Source organism: Ostrinia nubilalis, chromosome 20, assembly GCF_963855985.1.
Source record: "Ostrinia nubilalis chromosome 20, ilOstNubi1.1, whole genome shotgun sequence".
Taxonomy (NCBI): Eukaryota; Metazoa; Arthropoda; class Insecta; order Lepidoptera; family Crambidae; genus Ostrinia; species Ostrinia nubilalis.
In genome coordinates, this window is record NC_087107.1 from 14,063,402 (window position 1) to 14,080,983 (window position 17,582).

The 17,582-nt window shown below is 44.3% G+C and overlaps 1 protein-coding gene across 1 annotated transcript in view; it reads right to left on the reverse strand.

Annotated features, from left to right (window-relative positions):
• Window positions 1-1,627: 1,627 nt before the first annotated feature.
• Window positions 1,628-17,582, reverse strand: part of LOC135081918 (uncharacterized) — a 32,162-nt gene continuing 16,207 nt past the window's right edge. The window contains exons 15-30 of the mRNA XM_063976701.1: window positions 17,062-17,283; window positions 16,427-16,555; window positions 10,023-10,331; window positions 9,024-9,170; window positions 8,350-8,525; window positions 7,386-7,542; window positions 6,417-6,577; window positions 6,157-6,354; window positions 5,767-6,003; window positions 4,656-5,021; window positions 4,553-4,580; window positions 4,347-4,433; window positions 4,141-4,227; window positions 3,935-4,021; window positions 3,729-3,815; window positions 1,628-1,636 (exon numbers count right to left, since the gene is read on the reverse strand). Coding sequence (XP_063832771.1) covers window positions 1,628-1,636; window positions 3,729-3,815; window positions 3,935-4,021; window positions 4,141-4,227; window positions 4,347-4,433; window positions 4,553-4,580; window positions 4,656-5,021; window positions 5,767-6,003; window positions 6,157-6,354; window positions 6,417-6,577; window positions 7,386-7,542; window positions 8,350-8,525; window positions 9,024-9,170; window positions 10,023-10,331; window positions 16,427-16,555; window positions 17,062-17,283 — 2,487 coding nt within the window. The remainder of the gene's footprint in view (window positions 1,637-3,728; window positions 3,816-3,934; window positions 4,022-4,140; window positions 4,228-4,346; window positions 4,434-4,552; window positions 4,581-4,655; window positions 5,022-5,766; window positions 6,004-6,156; window positions 6,355-6,416; window positions 6,578-7,385; window positions 7,543-8,349; window positions 8,526-9,023; window positions 9,171-10,022; window positions 10,332-16,426; window positions 16,556-17,061; window positions 17,284-17,582) is intronic.

Here is a 17,582-nt window from a genome sequence, read left to right on the forward strand (position 1 = left end):
CATATTTTATTTAATAGAAGTTTACAAGAAGGAACAGTCCCTAATATATGGAAAACCGCCAACATAACTCCTGTCTATAAAAATAGTGACAAGCATGACGTCACCAATTATCGTCCAATATCCTTGCTGTCCACCTTGTCGAAAGTCTTGGAAAGACTGATTCATTCAAACATTTACCCCTGCTTACATACAATTATAATCGAAGAACAGCATGGCTTTGTAAAAAAACGGTCCACCGTGAGTAATCTTATTATTTATACTAATTTTCTATTTCAATGTATGGACAAACGTATACAAGTTGATTCAGTTTACACTGATTTTTGTAAGGCTTTCGACAAGGTGGACCACAGCCTTCTTTTACAAAAGCTTGCGTTTAATGGCATTAGAGGAAACTTGCTTAGGTGGTTCTCCTCCTACATCAGAAATAGGACACAGCGAGTCGCTATCAATGGTTTCAATTCCGACATTATTGGAGTCACCTCAGGCGTGGCTCAAGGCTCAATACTTGGGCCTTTACTTTTCGTTATCTTCATTAATGACATCAATGCGTGCTTTAGACATACTCACTTCTTGCTATATGCTGACGATCTTAAGATCTATCGTGAAATCACTACCCTAGATGACTGTCACAGGTTACAAGCGGATCTCAATCGACTCTCTGATTACTGTACAACAAATAAACTACACCTAAGTCTAACTAAATGTAAATCTATTACTTTTACAAAAAAACTTAACTATTTAAAATATACTTACTCACTGTGTGGTTCCTCGCTGGAAAAAGTTTCTATGATTAGGGACCTTGGGATATTAATGGATTGTAAACTACACTTCGACGTACACATTGATCATATAATTAATAAAGCCTTCCAAATGTATGGCTTCGTAATGAGGGTCAGCCTCGCTTTTAAAAGACCTCAGTCTTATATTCTTTTATATAACGCGTTGATAAGATCTCAGATAGAATACGCTTCATCTGTTTGGAATCCATTATATACCAAATATCACGATCAGCTGGAATCTGTGCAACGTAAATTCCTACGATCTATGAACTATCGTTGTTACCACTCCAAGCGCTCGTACGAAGTACTCCTTAATAAGTTTTCTATGCTAACACTTAGAACGAGAAGATTGCTCCTTGATCAACTATTATTGTATAACATTTGTAGTGGGAAATTTGATTGTAATAAACTTATGAACCAAATATACATTAAAATACCATACCGTTCATATCCTACACGGGAGACCCGTAAACCGCAAATATTCGCACACGCTCCATGTAAAACGAATGCAGGTGAGCGCGCGCCGCTGTATAGAATTACTAAAATGTTCAACTGTCATTTCACCGAACTTGAACTCTTCGCAGGCTCACCTGCCTCGTTCAGAAAAGCATTGCACCAATCTATCAAGGATGTGAGTTTGTGATGGTTGATGTTTGTTTTTCTAGATCTAGACTTAATTTAAAAAAAAAAAATCTAATGTTTTGTTAAGTACCAAACGGAATGGAAAGCTGCCGAACGGATTTTGATGAAACTATTTATATTACACCAGAGTGCCATTTAGGCTATTATAATTTGTGCACTAAGCACACAAATTTTAGTTTATACTGATATCTTTTCCACATATTTTGTTACTGTATCTGTGGACAACGGGGCTGATTACGCTTTTACCTAATATGTGTTCTATGTCCATGTTTTATACTTAATTTATAAGTGTAATTGTTTGTTGTTCCAAAATAAACTAAAAAAAAAAAAAAAAAAAAAAAAAAAATTCCAAAAAGCGCGACGACAAATCAGAGGTGAAATGTGTAGTTAACGGTTAGCCCGGCGGCGGCCCGGCAAATGACTCGGAAGCGGGCACAAAGCGCCTCTCTGTCAAACGGAGAAACTGCAATTACGCTGCGTCAACCCTTGCACCCTACTCTACACACCGATTCGGAATATTCGACTCTGTCCGGCTCTGTTACTCTAATGACTACCGCGTGAGTGTAAGAGACAAATAGATCGGATAATCAAAACCGTTTTTCACAGTAGGTCCCGCTGCACAAACGCACAGCTGCGACAGATTACCGAACGCACGCTATAAATGTAAACCCTAATACTTTTAGCGGAAGAGTGATTTCTGATCCACAATTTGGAATGGATCCACGTGGTTCATGCGGATAGCTGCAACGGGCTTTCGTTGTACAATGCAATATAAATTCAACCGTACACTACAAGTGATAGGATTTTAAATCGAATAACACGAGTGGTTGGCTCGGCGCCAGGCGCTTCGCAAGTGACACCGCGCTCTGTTTTGTTTTCTATTACGCCGCCAGTCCTTTTTCGTGGCATATCTCCGCGTTCCTTTTTTAACAAAATTAAATTCTTCCATAAGAGGAATTTGGACGATTTTGGGTAATAATTGACTTTTGTGCTTCGTCGGAGGGAACGTGAGCTCAAGGAGACTCCCTAGGGGAACAAATTTTTAAGCTTTCATGTATCCCAACTATATCCCAACTAATATTATAAATGCGAAAGTAACTCTGTCTGTCTGTCTGTCTGTCTGTTACGCTTTCCCGCTTAAACCTCGCAACCGATTTTGATGAAATTTGGCATAGAGATAGTTTGAGTCCCGGGAAAGAACATAGGATAGTTTTTATCCCGGTTTTTGAAACAGGGACGCGCGCGATAAAGTTTTTCTGTGACAGACAAAATTCCACGCGGGCGAAGCCGCGGGCGGAAAGCTAGTTTCATATAATTTGTGTTTATAACATGTAAATAGCCTAAACCTTACATTTAAATTACTACAGTGGCAATATCACATAACCGTGTTTGGCCAAGGAAGCCCGGTCTAAATCGAACAGGAATCACCACCGTACCCAGAGTGTTTGTTTTGGGAAACAGATTTATATTGTGACGACAGTACATTATCTTACACTCTGGCATCTTACGTCGTTATAATAGATGCTATTATGTAACAAAACAACAGTTATAATAATAACAACAACAGTAAATATAGGTATTAAAAGGATGGTTACCAAAATATCTTGTTAATCCACTTTATTTATCAAATAAAACATTTTCATTTTCATTTTTCATTTTCATCGCTTAACTGAGTCAGCGGCTGAGGTATGGGAGCGACACGAGAGGGGTGACGTTGACATATGACGTCACAGAGCATACAAATCTAAAGGAGATCTGAAATTCGACCGTCGCTGACGTTTGACGTTGCCCGCTCCCATATCTCATTATACTGACCGAGTTATGGTCTGTACTGCGTGTCAAAATATTTTCTCGTAAGCATTGCAGCGCCGCCATAATGTGACATACTCCATACAAAATGACTGAAAGATTACGTTGACGCTTTAGGGTAAGAACTCACGGCACGGAGCGATTTTCGCCCGCGCCCGCGGTGGTTGTGGAATTGCGGTTTTATTTCAAAACTCACGGGAGCGGTTATTTGCGCGGTTATTCTAAGAACTCACGGCGCGATTGTAAATCGCGCCGCGTGCTAAGTCACTGGTACAAAATGGTCGCCCGCCGTTCGGGCGGTTTTCGCGCGGGCGAAAACCGCGTCGTGAGTTGTGCATTAGTTTTTACATAAGTTTCTGCATTCCACAGAAGCTGCGGGCCCGCAACCGCCGTGGGCGCGGGTGAAAATCGCACCATGAGTTCTTAGCAGTGCCGCGCAAATGCGGTCCGACCTTTAAGCATCAGAAGTGCATGGCAAGCTTGCCAAGGTGAGCTCACCTTGACGAGGCTGAGGCGGATGGCGAGGCTGGTGTGGTCGGAGGGGTTGGGGCTGGTGTGCAGCAGCAGGTCCCGCACCAGCTGCAGCTGTGCGCGCGCTCACCTTGACGAGGCTGAGGCGGATGGCGAGGCTGGTGTGGTCGGAGGGATTGGGGCTGGTGTGCAGCAGCAGGTCCCGCACCAGCTGCAGCTGTGCGCGCGCTCACCTTGACGAGGCTGAGGCGGATGGCGAGGCTGGTGTGGTCGGAGGGATTGGGGCTGGTGTGCAGCAGCAGGTCCCGCACCAGCTGCAGCTGTGCGCGCGCTCACCTTGACGAGGCTGAGGCGGATGGCGAGGCTGGTGTGGTCGGAGGGATTGGGGCTGGTGTGCAGCAGCAGGTCCCGCACCAGCTGCAGCTGTGCGCGCGCTCACCTTGACGAGGCTGAGGCGGATGGCGAGGCTGGTGTGGTCGGAGGGATTGGGGCTGGTGTGCAGCAGCAGGTCCCGCACCAGCTGCAGCTGTGCGCGCGCTCACCTTGACGAGGCTGAGGCGGATGGCGAGGCTGGTGTGGTCGGAGGGATTGGGGCTGGTGTGCAGCAGCAGGTCCCGCACCAGCTGCAGCTGTGCGCGCGCTCACCTTGACGAGGCTGAGGCGGATGGCGAGGCTGGTGTGGTCTGAGGGATTGGGGCTGGTGTGCAGCAGCAGGTCCCGCACCAGCTGCAGCTGTGCGCGCGCTCACCTTGACGAGGCTGAGGCGGATGGCGAGGCTGGTGTGGTCGGAGGGATTGGGGCTGGTGTGCAGCAGCAGGTCCCGCACCAGCTGCAGCTGTGCGCGCGCTCACCTTGACGAGGCTGAGGCGGATGGCGAGGCTGGTGTGGTCGGAGGGATTGGGGCTGGTGTGCAGCAGCAGGTCCCGCACCAGCTGCAGCTGTGCGCGCGCTCACCTTGACGAGGCTGAGGCGGATGGCGAGGCTGGTGTGGTCGGAGGGATTGGGGCTGGTGTGCAGCAGCAGGTCCCGCACCAGCTGCAGCTGTGCGCGCGCTCACCTTGACGAGGCTGAGGCGGATGGCGAGGCTGGTGTGGTCGGAGGGGTTGGGGCTGGTGTGCAGCAGCAGGTCCCGCACCAGCTGCAGCTGTGCGCGCGCTCACCTTGACGAGGCTGAGGCGGATGGCGAGGCTGGTGTGGTCGGAGGGATTGGGGCTGGTGTGCAGCAGCAGGTCCCGCACCAGCTGCAGCTGTGCGCGCGCGCCGCCCGCCCACGCGCTGCCGCCCTCGCGCATCACCGCCGTGGCTTCGGTGGCGCTGATCCTGCAGAGAACATGACGTTAGAGACGGAGATAAAAGGCCGAGGTGGGAGACCAAGACTGTTACTTGACTAAAGGTGGCGGTTCGCGTCGCGACAGAATCAAGCGACCGTGATAAGAGACTGAAACAGGAGACAAATTCAATGGTGACAATTTGTAATAGTGTAAAATTACATAATATACGAGAGCTTAAAAACTTAGTTATCTGAGTGGTATCGCAATAGAGTAGATGGCTAATTGACTTTAGGCAATGTATAAGCGTTAGTTCACAAGCGAGACAGAGTCAGGGGGACACAGCTGTAAGTTAAGTAAAAAGGTATCTCGTCTCAGTCTCTTATCGCGGTTGTAGCCCGAACCGCTTTCTTTAGATATTATACCGTCTGTCTTGGTTTCGCTCGCGAACTGATATTTACACATTGGCTAAAGTTAAGTACCAGTCTCAAATCGCCCTTTACACGCGATAGGATGAGACACATAGGCGATTCACGAGCGAATTTTAAGAACCTTCATCATATACACCTCCTCGGTAGGTGCACTGCAAGATTGCACAAAAAACGCTGCGGGTGATTACATGCAAGAATACACGAAGCTTATTCGCAAATGGTTGATGTTCAATAACAATCGTTTTATGTAAATAATCTTATCAAGTTTTACAGGTAGTCTATTTGTATGTTTCAGTAATGACTGCGTATTTATTTATATTATTTATTTTATTTATGACGTGAAGTTCCCACAAGTGAGTAGTGTACCTGGTGTTGAGGTGGTGCAGCGCGGCGTGCGCGGCGTGCCAGCGCTCGTTGAGCGCGTCCAGCTGGTCCTGCACGTCGCGCGCCAGCGGCACGCCGCACGCGCCCCCCTGCGCGCGTCGTGACGTCATACCTGGTGTTGAGGTGGTGCAGCGCGGCGTGCGCGGCGTGCCAGCGCTCGTTGAGCGCGTCCAGCTGGTCCTGCACGTCGCGCGCCAGCGGCACGCCGCACGCGCCCCCCTGCGCGCGTCGTGACGTCATACCTGGTGTTGAGGTGGTGCAGCGCGGCGTGCGCGGCGTGCCAGCGCTCGTTGAGCGCGTCCAGCTGGTCCTGCACGTCGCGCGCCAGCGGCACGCCGCACGCGCCCCCCTGCGCGCGTCGTGACGTCATACCTGGTGTTGAGGTGGTGCAGCGCGGCGTGCGCGGCGTGCCAGCGCTCGTTGAGCGCGTCCAGCTGGTCCTGCACGTCGCGCGCCAGCGGCACGCCGCACGCGCCCCCCTGCGCGCGTCGTGACGTCATACCTGGTGTTGAGGTGGTGCAGCGCGGCGTGCGCGGCGTGCCAGCGCTCGTTGAGCGCGTCCAGCTGGTCCTGCACGTCGCGCGCCAGCGGCACGCCGCACGCGCCCCCCTGCGCGCGTCGTGACGTCATACCTGGTGTTGAGGTGGTGCAGCGCGGCGTGCGCGGCGTGCCAGCGCTCGTTGAGCGCGTCCAGCTGGTCCTGCACGTCGCGCGCCAGCGGCACGCCGCACGCGCCCACCACCGCGCGCCCGCCCGCACGCGCCGCTTCTACTTGCGCGCGTCGTGACGTCATCTGCGGGCAATGCAAGCGCGTCATACCAGTGCATACACAAGACACGAAACCACACCGGTCTCGAAGGGTTTGTTATGTACATTAAAATAATATTAAAAAATCATTACAGTATTTAATTTTCTGCAAATAGACTTTTAAAAAACGCTTTCACACGTCCCAGTGTTACTTTAACCCTGCTACAGCTTCGGGACAATAAATTTTCCGGAAAAGAATGTCTTTACTTGCGCCAAAACGAAGTAGTCGTAGCGTAAAGCCGAGTACAGACGTATGTAACGCTTTCAGGCACTTTTCATGTAACGCCTACTATGGTCTACAAATCTGTTACCGGTATTTTATTTTATTTTATTTATTTATATTAGGAAGACCAGGGTTTACATAATTGATTATTTTACAGTTAATAACACTTGATAACCACTTATAGGTCCCCACAGATAGAATTGTGGTGGATATTTAAAGAAATTATAAAAACAGATAAAATTTATACGATACACGATACACCTAATGTTGTAACAAAGAGATAGCAATTTTACCATATTAGAGTTCCCGTATTAAAGGTAAAAATCAAATCAAACCATTTATTCACTACTTAGGCCCTTTGCAGGGCCCTTGTACACGTCCCAAACATAGCTTGCCCTACCACCACTTCGGGACTACATTATGTGCTGGTGCTGAGAATAAGTGACGGAAGAAACTCATGCCCTTTTTCACCATCAATCCCTAATTTTTCCTGAGATATTTTACCATAAGAGTCACTTAAACATTAGAGATTGACGGTGAAAACGAGCATAAGTCGCCTATTAGTTCTCACCTGCTGGTCGAGGTCGCGCACCTTCTGCTTGAGGTCCTTGAAGGGTAAGCTGGGCGCGGCCGCGGCGGCCAGCGCGCGCTCGCAGCCGTCCAGCCACTCGCCGCATTGCTCTAAGGCAGCATATAGCCCTGCCCACACGCCTTGGCACTTTGACCACCTGTGAATGACCTTAGCGTTACAAACTGCTACATTTACTTTTTTTTTATGTGACAGGAGGCAAACGAGCAGACGAATCACCTGATGGTAAGTGATTACCGTCGCCCATAGACACCCGCAGACCCAGGGGCGTTACAGGAGCGTTGCCGGCCTTTGAGGTGAAGATACGCTATCTTCTTAAAAGCTTACAGGTCGTATCCGTCCGGAAACACCGCAGACGACAGTCCATTCCACAGTTTGGTTGTACAGGAAGTTTCTAGAAAAACGTACTGTTGTGGACTGCCAACCATCTAAGTGATGGGAATGGAAGTGCTTTCGGGTAGATCGGTGGCGAAAAGTGGCGGCAGGAATAAGTCCGGACAATTCTTCGGAGCACTCCCCGTGATACATGCGATAGAAGATGCACAGTGAGTACTGCTCCTACTTCACACTCAATATCGTCAGTTTCAGCCAAATAACGTCCACTGCCGAACAAAGACCTCCCCCAAGGATCCGGTTTTGCGCCGCCCGCATCCAGGAACCTCCCACTAACCTCACCAGATCCTCGGTCCACCTAGTGGGGGCCTGCCCATACACTATGTCTACCGGCCCGTGGTCGCCACTCGAGAACTTTTCTGCCCCAGCGGCCATCAACACTGCGAGCTACAAGTATGTGCCCCGCCCACTGCCACTTGATTTAAGCAATTCTGTGGGCCATGTCGGTCCATTCGGTTCTCCTGCGGATCTCCTCAGTACTGCCATTTCTCCACACTTAATATAGACAAACACAACAGCTACACAAATAAAAAGAGAATGAAATGCTAGTTACTTCTCCCGGCGTTCTTCGAAGGCCTCATTGAGCTGTTTGAGCTCGTCGTTCATCTTGTCACGTAGACGAGCAGCGCGGGCCTTGGTCTCGGGCCGCGCGCGCCGCTGCACCCACGAGAACTCCTTCTCGCACTCCTCACAGCTGGATGTGGCTTCAGCCAGCGCGGTTTTGACTCGCTGCAATGAAAGAGGAAAGTATAGATAACTTTACTGATAACAGCTCTGCTATATTACTCGCGTATTAGTCCAAAGATAGTCGAAGTAAATAGTGTGGGCACGCACTTCCATTCGCTTCGAGTAACTTCGCATCGCCTCGCCCGTCTTCCGAAAATTGTCGGTTAATACCAGGCGTATTTAAATTGACAAAAGGCACGAAGTGCGGCTAAGTTAAATAAGAAGAATCTTACTACAAAACTCGGCGTCGAGACATTGGACCTTAAGAATTTCAACTTTTTTATAATGATTGAGAGTGCAAATCGCAATGGCAACCGCCACTTGAATACCATGTTGCCTATACGTGGTCTCCGAGAGATTCAAGTTTCTCGAGAAGTTGCAAGAATGTGTGAATACACGCTTCGGAATTCGGTTGATTTCCCCGCAGTTTTCGTCGAAGCGAGTAGTTTAACGAAGGTATGCGTTTAATATGTGGTGGTGGTCGACTACAGCAGGACTCACGGCCAGCGCGTCCTCCTGCAGCGGGAAGTCGTCGTAGTCGCGCGCGCCCAGCGGCGGCGCCCGCAGCAGCGCGCGCGCGCCCGCCACGCACTCGCGCACGCGGTTCACGCGCGTCACCAGCTCCGCCGCGCGGATCTCCACGCCGTCCTGGGTATAATTCAAATCAGATTCAGATCAGATTCCGATCAGATTCAGATCAGATTCAGATCAGATCCAGATCAGATTCAGATCAGATTCAGATCAGATTCAGATCAGATTCAGATCAGATTCAGATCAGATTCAGATCAGAGGTAGAATTGTGTAAAGCAATCGTTTTTTATTTTTTATTTAGTGGCAACCAAACCACTCGGGGAGGTTTATTTCTGCCAATGTCGAGTGAAAAATTGATATAATTTATCAACAGAACGTGGGTGTTTCAGTTCTAAAATAATCGTTATCATTTGACAGTTCATAACGTACGATAAAGTCAGTTAAATAAAGCGTTTGACAGAATAATCGTTCGTTATGAACTGTCAAATGATAACGATTGCTTTACTTGGTACTAGGACTTAGGTAGATATTATTTAAATTTTGATTAATAATAAATTGACTTGTGTAAAACATTTGCATGCTGGTTCATATCTGGCGAATGTGTCCTGCTCCATTTTATTATGTAACATCTAATGTACCACATTCTGCAAATAAATAATTTGAATTTGAATTTGAACACAATTCTACCTCAGATTCAGATCATAAAAATCAAATCGACGATAATTTCAAAAATACATAAAACTATAGGTCTAAGTCTGAGGTATGGGAGCGGCACGGGAAGGTATTTGGGACGTCTAACATCAGCTTGACTTGTGCTTCAAATTTGTATGCTCTGTAACGTCATAAATATCAATGTCACCCCTCCCGTGTCACTTCCATCCCATACTTCAAGCACTGAGTTAGTTAAGAGCTAGACTTATACCGAGTCATGCGATGACGCATGACATCGTACATTTTCGATAAACTCACCGGTTTCTGGTTGCTGTCCCTGGCCTGCGCTTCAGTGATCTTGTTCCAGCTGGCCAGAGCCTCGGCCAGCGCGCGCTCGTCGAAGGCCACTCGTTGCGCGCGCAAATCCCGAGCCAGTGCCGCCGCGCGCTCCGCCGCCGCCTCCAACGCCGCCGCTTCAGTCTCGTCCGGCGGTCCGGCGGCGGCGGCGGCGCGCAGCTGCTCCGTCAGCCGCGCCAGCTCCTTGATGTCGTCCTCCGCCTTCATGGCGAGGTTGCGCTTCGTCTCGATCTCCGACATCACCACTGACCATTTGTTGCGGAGTTTGTCCTGTGAACCGAATTCAAAGATGTACCGACCGTGAACGATAGCTTGCACGCTGAAGATACAGTAGATACGTGTTACCACGGTAATAATATCATACAGTATTATAACTTCATATAAACCGACAAAACGCGAGCTTTCCTTCAAATTCAAATTCAAATTCAAATTCAAAATTCAAATTCAAATTCAAATTCAAATTCAAATGATTTATTTCTTAAAATATGGTACAGTCATAAGGTCTTAACTATTACAATAAAGGTCCATCATATTTTGCCATGTGGCGTAGAAATGTCAGATTAATGTTTTATGAGATATTAAATTAATTTTAAAGTTCAAAATTTGTCATTCAGGAAATCGTTTATAGTATAATAACATTTGTTTTTCAATAGTAATGTCAATTTCTTTTTAAATAATTGAAATGTTAACTCTTTTATGTCATTTGGTAATTTATTGAATATTACTGGACCCATACCGAGAACGCTTTTCCGCAACAATGCTGTATTATAGCCACCTACACTGAGAGCGTTTTGGTATTGGGTACGCATTGGTCTAAACCTAGTTTGCGAGAATTTGACAAAAAGATGGGGGTTGGATTTAATAAAAATGCAAACTTCCAAGATGTATAGTGACGGCAGAGTTAGTATGTTTAGTGTTTGGAATATAGGTTCACAACTCTCAGTGCTTTTCAACCCACACATTGCTCTAACACATCTCTTCTGGGCTCTAAACACAGTTTCCCGTTCACTTGAGTTGCCCCAAAAAATTATGCCGTACCTTAAAATTGGTGCTACTATACCATAATAGGCAGTCAAAAGAGTGTCTTTATTGACCTTTTTAGCTAGATTGTAGAGAACGTAAGCAGATGAATTTAGCTTTTTACATATTTGTTCTATTTGAGGCTTCCATGTCAATTGGCTATCCATTAGCAATCCTAAAAATTTTGCTACTTTAACGTCTTCAATATTTTGTCCACTGTAATTTATGTCAATTTTTTTTAAGGTCATTCGTTGATGGAAATGCATTATTTTTGTTTTTGATAAGTTAATCCTTAAATTATTAATGTCAAGCCAGTCAACAGTATCCCTTAAAGCGGCATTTATATCTTTTTCATAGTCATTAAAGTTGTTACATTTAATTAGTATAGTGCTATCATCTGCAAATAATACCATTTGTTGTTTAACATGTCTAGGTAGGTCATTAATATAGAGAAGGAAAAGAAGCGGACCAAGGACGCTTCCCTGCGGCACGCCATATTTTACTAATTTAGCGTTCGAAAGATATTTAACTTCTATTTTGTCTTTATGGCATATTCTACTTATTTCAACGTATTGTTTTCGGCCACTGAGATATGATTCTAGCAGATCCAAAATATTTCCTCTGATGCCATAAGCAAAGAGTTTTTGTAAAAGCCTTTTATGATCTACGCAGTCAAAGGCTTGGGTCATATCTGTAAAAATTGCACATATAGGTATTCTATTATCCATTTTTTTCATAGTTATTTCAAGAAGCTCAAATATTGCCATATTAATAGTTACATTTTTTCTAAAGCCTTTTTGCTCATTACATAATATATTAAATTTAGACAGATACTTATAAATTGCGTCATATATAACTCTTTCAAATACCTTAGAAAGTACTGGAGTTAATGCTATCGGTCTATAATTTGTCATGTTTAATTTATTGTCTTTTTTGTAGAGTGGTTTGATAATGACTGGTTTCAAGCTATCTGGAAAGATACCAACGCTGATGCATAGGTTTAAAATATAACTTAAGTGCGTCATTATATTAAGGCGTACGAATTTGACTACTTTCGTGGCAATGTCATCATAACCTACACTGTTTTTATTTTTCAGTGACTCTATAGCTCTTTTTATATCTTCAGGCAATATTGGTGGCATGAACATTGATTGTGGTTGATTATTAATGTCAGGATTGTGATTAGCTTTAGCTTTAGTTAAGTGTGTTTGATTTTTTTCTATAAAGTGGTCATTCAAAAGATTTGCAATGTCTGAGGGATCCTTAATCAGTTTGTTGTCTTTTTTTATCGCCTGTATAGGGTCCGCTGAATGAGGAGTGTTATTTATTATTTGCCATGCGGCCTTGGATTTATTTTGTGACGTATTGATGAAGTGATTATTTTGAGATTTTTGAGTGAGTTTGATGATTTGCTTAAATTTTTTCGAATAGTTTTTAAATGCTATCTTGTTCTGGAAGGATGGTGAATTTCTATATTTCCAAAGAAGCTGTCTTTGTTTTTTACTACAGGTTTTAATTCCTCGTGAGATCCATTTTATTTGTTTTTTAGGTTTTATGTATATTGTCTTGAATGGAAAACACAGGTCGTAGAGCATGCGGAAATGATCAAGAAAGACATCATAGGCAATGTTAGGATCATCTGTACCGTATATGTCTGAAAACGAGAGACTCTGCAGATGTTTGTGAAACAATTTCAAGTTTTCCATTGAAAGATCACGTTTTTTTATACGCCATACATTTAGATAGGGTGTATTTTTGATAGGTAGTTCAAGAATCTGACCCGAGTGGTCAGACAAGGCAAAGTCAATCATTTCCACCCTGCATTTACGTCCTAAATTATGCGCGAAATTGTCAATACATGAACCACTGCTCAACCTAGTAGCTTCTTTAATTTGTAAATTGAGATTGTAACCTAAGAGGAAGTACTCAAAATCAAGAGTTAACCTATTTCTTTTTAAAGTGTCTATGTTGAAATCCCCACAAACTACAATCCTCTTTCCAGCATTACTACACAATGTTCTAAGGACTATGTCAAGTTTATCATAGAAGATGTTCATATTACTCTGAATTGGGGGTCTGTAGATACACACTATGGTCAATTGAGAAGTTGTCAATTCTAATGCACAACATTCGAAGACACCTGAAACCGAATGTTTTGCAACATTCGGTAATTCTTTATAAGTAAGGCCATTTTTAGTTAAGATGCAGGTTCCACCGCGCTTTTTGCCTTTTCTTGAATAATACGCCGCTAAACGGTAGTGAGGGATGTTCAACAAAAACTCCTGACCCGATATTATAAAGTGTTCTGTCACACAAATTACATCTATATTTACCTGCCTATTCGATAATTCCTCAATATGTACTGTCAACTGATCCGATTTATTTAAAAGGCCTGCGATATTTTGATGGAGTATTTTTATATTATTTTGATCGAAAAAAAATAGAGTTTTCTTTGTTGTTGTAATTTTTTAGGTTTTTTTTAGGACATAATATTTTAAAGTACTGTGTTATTTTCTTCTGCAAACTTTGACTTGGTCCTCTACTAAGTTGGTTCGACTTACGGTTACAATCTTGATGGCACACAGTTTCAGATAATCTCCCCCCATGATAATGCGAGATCGCTCCTATAAGCTCTACTAAATCCCTAAAAACAACGCTTAGTCCGTTTCTATTTACATTACCATAAGCAGACATAAACATTGATTTCGTGTATGACAAATTCAAATTTGTATCCAATATGTATGCATATTCGTGCTTAACATTGTCAAGGTATAATAGATTATTGAATGTTTCTATTCTATAGTTAAATAAATTAGCATTAACACTTAATCGATATGTGGGTAAACAAAGCACAACATTTGTATGATTACATTTTTGTACATTTTCTCTTATTAGGTCAATTAGCCCGTAAAAGTCGGTTGTCGAATGGAAATCGTTTTCGCCAATAAATACAATACAATAGTCCATGAGAGTAAAGTCCTTCACTTTCGACTGTAATCCTTGGAACAGTTGTTGAATCCTTCCGCCGGGATAAAAGTAATGACATGATATCTTCGCGTCGCTAATGGTATGGTCTGTCATTTTGAGTATACTACGTGAGGTGCTGTTGACGAGACATACTTTTGATTGAGATTCAGTACTATTCGGCTTTTCAGGTGCAACAACCTGCTCCTTATTTTCAGAGTTTGAAACTTCAGTTTGTTCATTTATTGAATTATGCATCGAGTTTTCCATACAGCACTTGCTTGAATTCATAGGCTCGTCAAGAGATTTATTTTGTCTTAATATTATTGAGTCTCGCTTTGGCTTATTTGTCCGATTTTTCCGGTTTGGTGTACATATTCGTGTAAGTTGCTGTATCCTATATTCTTGCTGTCTAACTTTTTCTTGTAATGCATTGTTTTCCATGTGTAGGTTTTCTATTTCAGCATGTGCACTATCCAATCTATTTTTTAAATCTTCATTTTCTTGTTTAAGGCTGTCACACTCATCTTCGCGGCCATACGGAGAGAGGTCAGGTAGGCTTCTTTGGGATAAGGAGAATGTATTTTCGTCATCGGAGGACGCAGAGAGCCTTATGTCGGGGTTTATTAGAGGCGAGTCTATTTCTGTTTCTCTTGGTGTCTTATAGAGTTCCTCTTGTGATTCGGTTTCCTCTGTTGACATTGACCTCGCAGACGGCGAAGGCCGTGTGCTGGACGAAGATTCTTTGCTGGAACATGGTAGGTGGTGTTTCTTTCGTCGTGTAGTTATGTGCGTTGAGGTGTCATCATGGGGCGTAGAAGTACCAGCTGCCTTTTGTTCACATAACTTACACCTCCAATTCTTCCTTGAATTTGGCTCTTTCAAACGGAATAACTTTTCTGAGTAGCCAGCGCAATCAAACTCATAGTTATTTTTACATAATGAGCATTGTATGGTACAGTTCGAGTTAACTTTGCGCTTACATTTACAGCATGTTACCTGTAATGCCCTCTTTCGGCCACCTCGTGTGCTAGTGGTATGTAATTGCGACATAGTTTTAAGAAATCAATCTCAGAACAAGTGACAAGACAGGCAGTTCAGCGGTGTCTTGCTAGATGTCGTTGCTGGTTGAGTATTTTAGGGCCTTTTCCTTGATTATACTCCCCTCTATTGACGGGTAGCAGAACTATATGATAAGTTTATTTCATCTGATAAAAGTAGTGACCTCTAGTGGCGAGTAGTCGTGACACTTGTCATAACCATAAATACGGTAATCGATCAATACGTTTATTCGGTAGATGGCGTTTGACATGTGGAATTTTGTATGGGAAGTAGCGCCATCTAGTGTTGAGAAGTCGAGTCTTGATGTGGAATCGTCAGCTGATGTTTGTTTACATAGTCATATTTTAAATAATTATAACAGTCGATTATTATTGTTTTTCACTTTTGATCGTATCTTCCGTCACTCACAAGTCAAATACGTTGTTAATTAAAGTAGTTAATTATGGTTTTCAACTTCACATAACATAACAGTACTGTTGTTATTTAGCACACACTGTTTTAGACGTAGAACTGTTTTCACTCACAAATCAGTAGTCTTTGGGAATTTTGTTTTGATAACGTTTATAGCACTTCCTTAGATACGGTTCTTCAAATGTAATGTCTTTATTGTCACCAAATACGACGCACAGTATTTTTAATATTAAAATTATTACGGAGACGATGTTCACCGTGGGCGACACTACCCACTTTTTTTACCTACCCTACCCCCTTCGAATTTCAAATCTCGGGACGCGGTCGAAATCCAAAAGTTAGGGTTAGGGGTGTCGCGAATGTGCCGAACGGACGTCGATGGCCTAGCTAGTGTTGAAAATGACTAAAGTGATTGAATTTGACTACCGTCATTTACGGTCAAATTTGTCAAAAACAAGTTATTAACAGTCAAAAATGGTCAGTTTCAGTCAGTTTGATTTGAAATAAAAATTATATTGTATTAAACCAGCTTTTGCCCACGACTTCATCCGCCTGAAATTAAAGTAACAGGTCATTAAGTACTCATTATGATTAGTAGATTCAAAATTATTTTAGTATATTTTTTAAAATTAAATATACTAACACAAAACAACACGCATTTTTATCCTATTCCATTCACAAAGTATTTTGTTTGTCTAAATAAAAAAAATTACAATCACAAAACTAGATAGAAATTCTAAGTAGACAGATGTAATTAGAATGGGTACTGTAGGTGGGCAGCCCTATCGCATGTTGTCATACCGTGACGTACCGCGGAGCTGTTGACATTTATTTCAAAAATATGGCCGAGTTGGAATACTGTAATAGATAGTATTACCGTGGTGTTACGTTACAGTGAAAATAATTACCTGGTAATGCGTCTGTATGTAGTCAGCGAGGAGAGGATCGTCCTTGTGCTTGTCATACACCAGTGAATCTCCATGGGAAATCAACTCTGCCGCGTCAGGGGCGATGGCTCCCAGTTGGTTCTTTAAGATCTGTTGTTGTCCAATGAAAAAGTTTAAAAATATTAACACAATTCACTGTTTCTTTTTGACAATAAAATGGTAATTATAGATCTAGCACATAACTCAATCAGTGCCTACGGATTGGAAGTGGCACGGGAGGGTTATTTTATGACGGTCAAACGTCAGCAAGACCTCAGATTTTTATGCCCTGTCGCATCCGTAATATGTCAATGTCACCCCTCCCGTGACGCTCCCATACATCAAGCACTAACTGAGTTAAGTGTTGTAGTTCGGTCGCCGAGCACGTAGAATTACGTCCAATGACCCCAAACTACACATCCTTATCGCTCGCGTGTAATTATATTGCTGTCGCGACTGTGCGATGGGCGGTCGCAGTATGTATGCAAGCGTGACAGCAACATAATTACGCGCGAGCGATAAGGATGGGTAGCTTGGGGTCATTGGACCAAACTCTACGTGCTCGGCGACCGGGCTTTAGACCTATAAAATGTCAGTAAATAAGTATTGAGAAGTACCTCGAGCCGCTTGCCGGGGTCGCGCTCGGCGGCGGCGGCGGCCAGCGTGAGCAGCATGACGTCCATGCGGCGGCACATGGCGGCCGCGCGGCCCGCCCACGCGCACGCGCCCGCGTCCGCGCCGCGCCCGAACCGCGCCCGCAGCGCGCCCGCCGCCGCCTCCGATTCCGCCGCTGTCGCTGCAGCTTCTGCTGCAGTCGGCGTGGGGGCGCTCTCCACGCTCTGACAAATCATAAAGCTTACAATACGATTCGGAGAATACTATGTTCTTCTGATTAATTTCGATGCGGGTCAAATGACAGTTTAACTTTCCCCCCGGACAAACTGTTTGGACTTTTAAGCTATAGATCCTGGCTAATGTAGACTTGCAGCGGTGAGAGTCCAGAGAAGGCCTCGAAAATACTAATCAATCTACAAAGGCATACAACAATGCTAATGCATTGAGCTCCACCTTCTGACAAAGACATTCAGAGACATTACTGCTACTAAAATGACAACGGGAACAGCAAAATAAATTGTAT